General features: G+C 30.1%; 1 protein-coding gene across 1 annotated transcript; it reads left to right on the forward strand.

Moving 5' to 3' along the window:
• Window positions 1–656: 656 nt before the first annotated feature.
• On the forward strand, window positions 657–7,716 carry LOC124536426. Its single transcript, XM_047112971.1, has 12 exons — window positions 657–720; window positions 998–1,324; window positions 1,395–1,569; window positions 1,666–1,824; window positions 1,998–2,209; window positions 2,373–2,578; window positions 2,946–3,082; window positions 3,211–3,342; window positions 3,418–3,582; window positions 3,836–3,969; window positions 4,421–4,671; window positions 5,139–7,716. Exons 2-12 carry the CDS (start codon window positions 1,127–1,129, stop codon window positions 5,272–5,274), a joined length of 1,905 nt encoding a protein of 634 aa, XP_046968927.1. The 5' UTR covers window positions 657–720; window positions 998–1,126; the 3' UTR covers window positions 5,275–7,716.
• Window positions 7,717–8,370: the final 654 nt, after the last annotated feature.

The following is an 8,370-nucleotide window of genomic DNA, read 5'->3' on the forward strand; positions in this document are numbered from 1 at the left end:
TACTAAATATTGTATTTTTCTGAATTTGCTTACATATTAAGTTATTATTGCAAATTTTAGCAGCATTTCCTCGTTGAATAGCAGTTCCAATTCCCTCAGTTAAATCGTACCAGGCCTTCTGTCCCCACCAGGCAATGAATTGTTATACTTTAAATTAAGGATTTTGAACTACAGCTCCAAGGTCGAAGATTTTTATTTACACTTAAATATTACTTAAGCACGATACTGCTGTTAACTATTGTTGCGGTCTTTAAATTATTTACCAGTATAATAATATCCTGATCGCCTTATTTTAGTTGTAATCGATGAAGACGTGTTTAAACAACATAAGTCGTGTTATTTTAAGTACGATTTTTTAAAATATTAACCGATTAACTATAATTCCTCAATAAAGTACGGACCAAAAATTAAAACAATTGAAGGACATCGATTTAATTTAATTTAATTTCTTTCAAAGATGTGCCTGTTTAGTTCATAGAGTCGATGATTAAATAATCATCAATATACATAATTTTTATTTTTATTCATGACATATATAAAATTATAATAAATTGATCTTTAAATTTCCTTGAAATTATATAATTGTTATAAGTTCATTTATTTTATACTACAAACAAAAAGTAACAACAACTCATTACAATTAAATTTCCGATCGCCTAGGAGCCTAGCTTTTGGCAACATAACTTTTAGTTGTCAAAATAAAGTTAGAAAACGATCAAGGTAGGCTTGATAAATTTTGTATAATAGTACATTATATTATAGTAAAAATGATGTAAAGTTTTGTATTAGTTTTATTGACTATTATTTATCAAAAATATATTACTAGTGTATTCTAAATTATATCTTCTTAGACTGTATGAATAGGTCAACCTCCATTGTCCATTTTTTTCTGGCCACATCCTCAATAATTATAGCACATGTTTCGCTTGAGTACCGACAAAAAAATAATGGTTCATTCTTACAATGCTTTTCCCTGAATGCTGTATTTTTTTTTTAGGTAAACTTCAGCTTGTTAATCGATAATTGGTATCTATCTGGATGATACAGCATTTGCATGTTGGTATTTTGTATGTATTTATTGCGTCGCCAGACTTAATAAGTAGTATCGGCGAACGATATATTCAAGATGACGGCGTCATCATCTCTCGACCCAAAACTCCGAAATCGTATTACGAGATACCTGCATACCGGGAATGAGGTTCCAAAATATTATCCTGGATGTTGGAACTCTCATAAATATTTCGAAACACACAAACTGAAAGCTATTGATGAAGCTTTGGAAAATGGATCAAATAATGTTGAAGTTGTTGATATAATCCTACAGGTCTGTAAAGCATAAAGTGATATTTAAAAAGAATAAAATAGAAACATAACAGCACTAATTTTTTTTTTAGGCTTATAAAGATGGTTGGTGTACTAGGTTTGAGACAATTGCATTTGCTTTGACTAAATGTCTTCTCAATGGGTCTCCAGTTGTTAAAGAGGCAACATATAAAGCTGCCTCAGAAATATGTAACACCCCGGAAGAGATGATGTTATTCAATAAATTCACCAGGCTCTTACAAACTGGTATGCCCATTTATTGTATCAAAATAAAATCTCAAACTTACTGTAATGTAAATATAATACAAAAATATTAATAATAAATTATATACATTTCTTTAGGTAATGGTCGTGGATGGTGTAAGCATGTCAAAGAATGGTACATTCGTAAAGATCCCATGGAATTAGCCAAGGAAATGACAAGAGTGCGTGCAAGACATGGACGTTCTCACAAGACACTCCTAAAGAAATCTCATGTTAAGATTCCAGAAAATGACCATGGTCAGTTTTATTACTGATAAAAATTTGATTGCTGTTTAAGAAAGGATGAATAAGTATCAAATCATGAATGCTTTCTAAATATACTGTCTTTTTTTAAATTTTCAAATTGTTATAATATATTATTCTAATAAGTATTTATTGAAAGTTTAATTAAAAGATTTTCTTTTTTTTAGCTCGAGATGCAGTAATCAAGTATGCTATTTTTGGCCTAAAACGAGCTAAGCAAATGTTGGGTAATGTTGAAGGAACAAAAGAGGTTTTTGATTACATTCAGATAGTTGAGGACATGCGCCACTGTGAAGATCCTGTGGCAGCAGCAGAAATGGCTACCCAGCACCAATTCACTCTTGATCATGTTCCAGGACACCTGCTCACTTCACAAGATGTATGATATATACAATATAATTTTTATAATAAATAGTGATAGTAGTAGTAAAAAAACCTAACAAAAAATATTAAGACATAAGCCTGTATGTAGAAATGCTCATCAATAAGAATAGATAATCAAATTAAAATTTAATCATTTAAAATTTACTTATAATTTTAAGGTCTGGAATGCAGTTTTGCCTCAATTTTCCCTGGGAGAGTTACTCAGCAACATTCAACGTATTCACAACATGGGTTTTCTAACAAGTGACTCTACCACCACAGCAATCCTAATTTCACTGCTAAATAATCAGGATGTTATTAAAAAATCGAAAGTTACTCCGATCGAAGTGTATATCACTTTATGCAACTACAAAAAGAAGACCAGGTACTTACAATTTGAATTAATCATAACTATCTAATTGAAACAAAAGTTCCAATTTTTATATTCCAACATAGCTTTAACTACATCTGATAAACCTCTACTGCATTTCTTCTGTTAACACTAAACATATTGTTATACTCTACTAGTAATAATAAAATCAACCTCAGTGGATTTTTTGTGGGCTACACAATACCAAAACTAATGAAAAACTGACAAAAAATAAATTTTACCTGCTAAACAATTTTACACTCTATTCTTTCTTATGTTTATATCAACACATTAGTATGATGTTAACATTAACACAATAGTTTTAATATTCCTTCACTATATAAAACTGTTAAATCTCATGTAACTAATTTATTCTTCATAGACCAATGAAATATGAAAAAGCTAAAGTAGCAATGGAGAAGCAAGCCCGACGCCGCACTCGTCAAATCTTTGATACTAAAACAGAACTCTGGGAGTGGACTGTTACTCGCCGTCATCCTAAAGAAGTAAAGCATTGGGGTCAGTACTTACACCTAGTATAATAAAGTCTATCTTATTTATTATTTTAATGCTAATTTGACAAAGAATTTAATATTAATAATATAGGATTTTATTAAGGTCATACTAATAAATTTATTTTATTTTAGGTATTGATCAACCACCTAACCCTACTGTTCTGGCTGCACTCAGCAAGCTGATTGATCAGACTTGGTTGCTTACGCCTCCAACTGAAGCCCGCTATCTAATCACTTTGGACATGAGACACCATATGTTCAAAGGTTATATACAATCTAAATGCTTCAGTGGAGTTGTTATGTCAAATATCTATAATAAGTTATTTTCTGTAATTATAGGTCGTCATTTCTGCAAAAATTATGTGATTCCAAAGAAGGGCAGAAAAACTTCAGCTAAGAGTACGCCTGGAGCTGGTGGTGATGCTGATACTGAGAAGCCTGAAAGCAAAAAACATTTACTTGCTGAATGCTTCTACAATAAACATGTGACTCCTGGTCATGCTGGTAAGTTCAGTGGAAATCCTGGTATTTATTGCGTTAAATTTATTTTTCATCTATTTTAATTTTAGAAATAAAGTATTTGAAACAGTGAAGTGTTTGTAAGATTATGTTATGAAAACTACTCTGGTTCAAATTTTAATTAATTGTGTTTCTAAAAAATAATACCAGTATCTTCAAATATATACTGAAACATTAATTTTTATTTATGTTATATTAAATCTTGAAGGAAAGTAATCAAGATATTGTTTTTTAACAGCTATAATATTAGCACTTCAATTGCTGAAGCGTGAAAAAAATGTGAAACTGGCAGTCTTCACTGAAGAAGGAATACAGTTGGTCTCCATTGAGCGTAACTTTAGCAACATTGAAGAAGCTGAGTTTGTTTTAAGGGTACATTTTTGTGTATTAAAATTATTAATGAAAATATATTTTTGTACTGCAAGTAATATAAATGGTAGATATAAAACAATTTGAATAAATTAATAAATATCTGGTTTACTAGATTTTGTGCGGGAATGAATAATGTTCTACATTAGAATCCAAAAATAAATACAAAAAGTCTTTAATATTAAAAACGTTATTATAATACTTTTGTAAAGGTAATTTTGTTAAAATGTTTATTTTTTTGCCGAGTGGTAATTTGAGTTTGATAATATTTCGATACAAACCACACTTGGTAGATTGATTTTCATGAATAGATATACTGTATGCCATAAATGGATTTTTTACCATTGACCAATGACTATTATTAGTATTAATGAAATATTTAAATATTAATCAACTAAGTTTAATTTCGATAACTAATATTTAAATATATATATTATTTCTTTTGTTTTTACAGAAAGCAAACTTAGGCCGCGTTCAACTCGACGCACCCATTGAATGGGCTACCAAAAACAATCAGAAGTTCGACGTGTTTATTAATATGGTGGATCGGACCACTCGCTACATGGAACTAGACCTGACCTCTCGCGGTGGGCGAGGACCGGGAGGGCGATTTGGTCCGCCACCATCTCCTACAAAGGAAATACCAGACCATTGTCCCGTCAGAGCTCTTGAACGTTACAGGGCCAGTAAAGTGCGAGATGCTAAGTACGTTAAATTTCACATAAATAACAAAATTCCTAATAACATTATAAAAAATAGGACGTTCTATGCAAGCAGCAATTTAAAAAAATATTAATTAATTAAGGTAAAATAATATCTTTGAAAGTTTAACATGAATTGTCTAGTAACCCTTAAATTTTAAAAAAGTACATAGATTCACATTTCATTGGTTTTAAAAACAATAAAAAACGAGACTTAGAAAGCAGCTCTAAATATATTTGTCATTGTTACAACTGTTTGCATTATATTGTTTTCCATTACCTACCTTTTTACACTATTCACATTTCATTGGTTTAAAAAAAAATAAAAAACGAGACTTAGAAAGCAGCTCTAAATATATTTTTCCTTGTTACAACTGTTTGCATTATCTTGTTTTCCATTACCTATATATTATATTATGTATTTTTACACTATATAAAGTTTTGTAAACTTTATTTGTTTCTTGTTTTCAGAATGATCGTAGTGTCGTTAGCCTCGCACCGAATAGCGACCACCGACGGCACGCACGAGGGCGTGCTCGACATCGTCGGTGTCGACGAACACGTACCGAAACTTATGGATGCGTTCGTTCTCGGCCAGTTTAAGTAGATCTTCGATAGTTACATTCTCAATTCAAATTGGAATTAACTTTTCGGCGACGGTTGTATCTCATGCAAATTAATCGACTTCCTTTTACCTCAGTATTTGAATTGTTTACACCATGATGTGTTCCGAGCCCAATTGAAAAATTTTAAAAATGTTATGGAAAAATGTAGTGTGTAATAATGAAATACCAATTGGCTTTACTTTTAATTAGAGTCGAAACATTGTCATTTTTATTTGCTGTTTTTTTTAAAATGTAGTTTATCATATCAGGTTCGGTCACAGTAAAAATAGTTTAAAAGAAATAATAGTTTGGAATGCTTGGAGCTTAATTTTTTTTGTTTAAGTATACAGTAGACAATTCAGTTTGATTTGAGGTTTATTTATAAAAACGCCGCTATTTGCGAATTTCTTATGCTACAAAACACTGTGGATATTTTGAAAACTTAAAAGCCTGGACCATTTTAGATTGATAAAAGATTAGTGTGACCAGAAATGATATTTTTGTATCAGTTCGGGTAGTGAACATTATTAGATCTCTGTCTGAACCTCTTTTAGTGGGGAAAGTCTTTGTTAATTATTATGTTTAGTAAGTTGTTTCGCTTAGATATTTTACTTAAAATGAATCTGTGGTTTAAGACTTTTAACTCAACATTTATCACAATCATTTCTGGTAGTGATATAGAACTTACTTACTTTTTTGTTTTTTTTTTTCTTTATATTTATCGTATATTTATAGGGATGCTTTATAATCAAAGCTTTTATGTATCACATTATTTTGTTCTTATTGAATAAGAATAAACACATATTTAGTAGGTATATAATGTGAATCTATCCCTATGGGGGATGTATTAACATTATGGTTTTGTTCTTAAAAGCTTTTTTTGGATATTAACATACCCTCAAACAGGTTAGTTATTTTAACTATAGGCTTATTTTTTTATAAAGCTTGATTGTAACAGGGTCTTTTTGGTTATTCAAAAAATTGGCACCTGATGCTCACTGTACTCACGGAAATGTGTTCAATGATACAATGATGAGTGGTTGCGGTGAGATTAAACGAAATTGCTTTTATGTTAAACTTATAAAAGATTATATTTCAAAAATAAAAAACCGCAAGAACGGACGCCAGTACTTTATTAATGTAGTTATTGTGTTTAAAATTTTATTTATTACTGTTTTTAAATATTTTGAAACGGTGGTGAGTGTGGTTGTGCGTTTATCTTTCCTCTTTGCCAAAGTAAAATATGCATTTGTAATTTAAATAAAAAGTACTGGCGCGTACGTTTGTTTGTTAACAATATAGATAATAGCATATCTCTCGTATTATAGACTAATCGAAAAATGATACATGCTCATAATAATTTTTATAAGTACATACACGTTTTCGGATATTTTTCTATTGTAGTGTAATACGGTTATATGTGCGAGTTACTTTTAATTCCCGACGCGATGGGCATGTATCAAATTTCTCACTGTTCGTAGTAATAAGTAAATCCGTATCGATATGTTGGTTACTTTTGTACTAATATGAGCGGACTTCAGAATCTGTGATCACTTGGTACTCTCTCGGGTTTAAGTAATTTTTTTATAACTGATTGTTGAAAAACTTCGAAACCTAAAACTCGAAATTGCTAGGTATACGCTTTTTTATTACGTATGTTATTTTTGTTGTGGAATGTTATAGATAACCAATTAATTAGTATTATATAATTGACAAACACACTATTTATTTATCAAGCTGTTAAAAACTATATGTTTCAATGTTATTAGTGACTTTTATTGATTTAAAAAGACATCGAACGCGTTTTTGTTTTCCGTTGATGTGATTCCCTAATCATTTTATTGCTTGTCACTTAATTGAAACTTATTTATTTCAAAGCTTGTATTTCAAAAATAGCATTCTGTGATCAATGATGCCTTGGCAACTCCAGACCTTAGTGATATTGTAGACTAAAGGCTGGCTTTTCTTTTGGAGTCAAACGAATTAAAAGAAGAAAACGGCCGATTTTAGATAATATTTAGACAATATTTAGCAAAAAACTATAAATTTTAAAATAAACCATACTATGTCTTGTTTCCTTTCCATAAAGGTTAATCCTATTGCAATATTTTTATATGATTTCTATGAGAAAAGAATATATAAATGTTGGTAGAGGAACTATAATTTGTTTTTCGAAACATACATTTCTATTGATAATTTAAATAACCAGTTTAATGACAATATTTAAAAAGTACAAGCAAATTAAATTTACCCTTGTCAATTGTCTAAATTTAAAGCTGGTGAATCTGCGAAGCGCTGCATCTTCTATTATAAGTTTTATGTATATTGGCTTTGTATTTATTTTATGTAGGCATAACAAAAAAAAAGTCTCATTGATTACATAGTATTGATAATCATATTATGGCAACAAAATATATACTTTTCTCTATGAAATAAGGAAAATAATTCGTTCCGTCCCATTTGGAAATGTCTCATTTCAAATTACATTTAGTCCTAAGTTCAGAATAATATTTGTTTAACCAGTCACAGCGGCATATCAATGGCACCTTAAACTAAGAATAACAAAAATGTAGATAGCATTTAAAAAATGTACTTGCATGATTGTTTTCGAGTTTAATAAACATCTAAATTCAAATGTTTTTTTATTTATTTTGAACTATATTGTTGACGGGTACTATTCTAATATTTGTAAAAGTCAATACTTTTTATTCTTATTATTTTATCCTTTCTGCGAATAACAGTTGACTAGCCATTAAGTCTAGCAACCGTGGAGTTTCGATTACGATTATGTTATTGCCTTATTACAAAAAAGAAATAAAAATTGTTATGCTCAAATAGATGGACATACAGAATCATAATAATTAACCGTAGTACCGTCATAATGTTTTTGTGGTGGCGAGTCAGAGTGACAAGGCATTTTGGGCGCTGCCAGGGCTGCCAGTAGAGCCTACTTATTTTATTGGCTAAGTCATTGACATTATACAGAATTAAACTTTAATATTCAAAACAACGAAGCATTACTGTTGTAAGTTACAGATAAAACGTCAGACAGTATATTACGGATGACCTTTTTTTGCTGCTTTCGATAGACTTCTAAA

This window comes from Vanessa cardui, chromosome 2, assembly GCF_905220365.1.
Source record: "Vanessa cardui chromosome 2, ilVanCard2.1, whole genome shotgun sequence".
Lineage (NCBI taxonomy): Eukaryota > Metazoa > Arthropoda > Insecta > Lepidoptera > Nymphalidae > Vanessa > Vanessa cardui.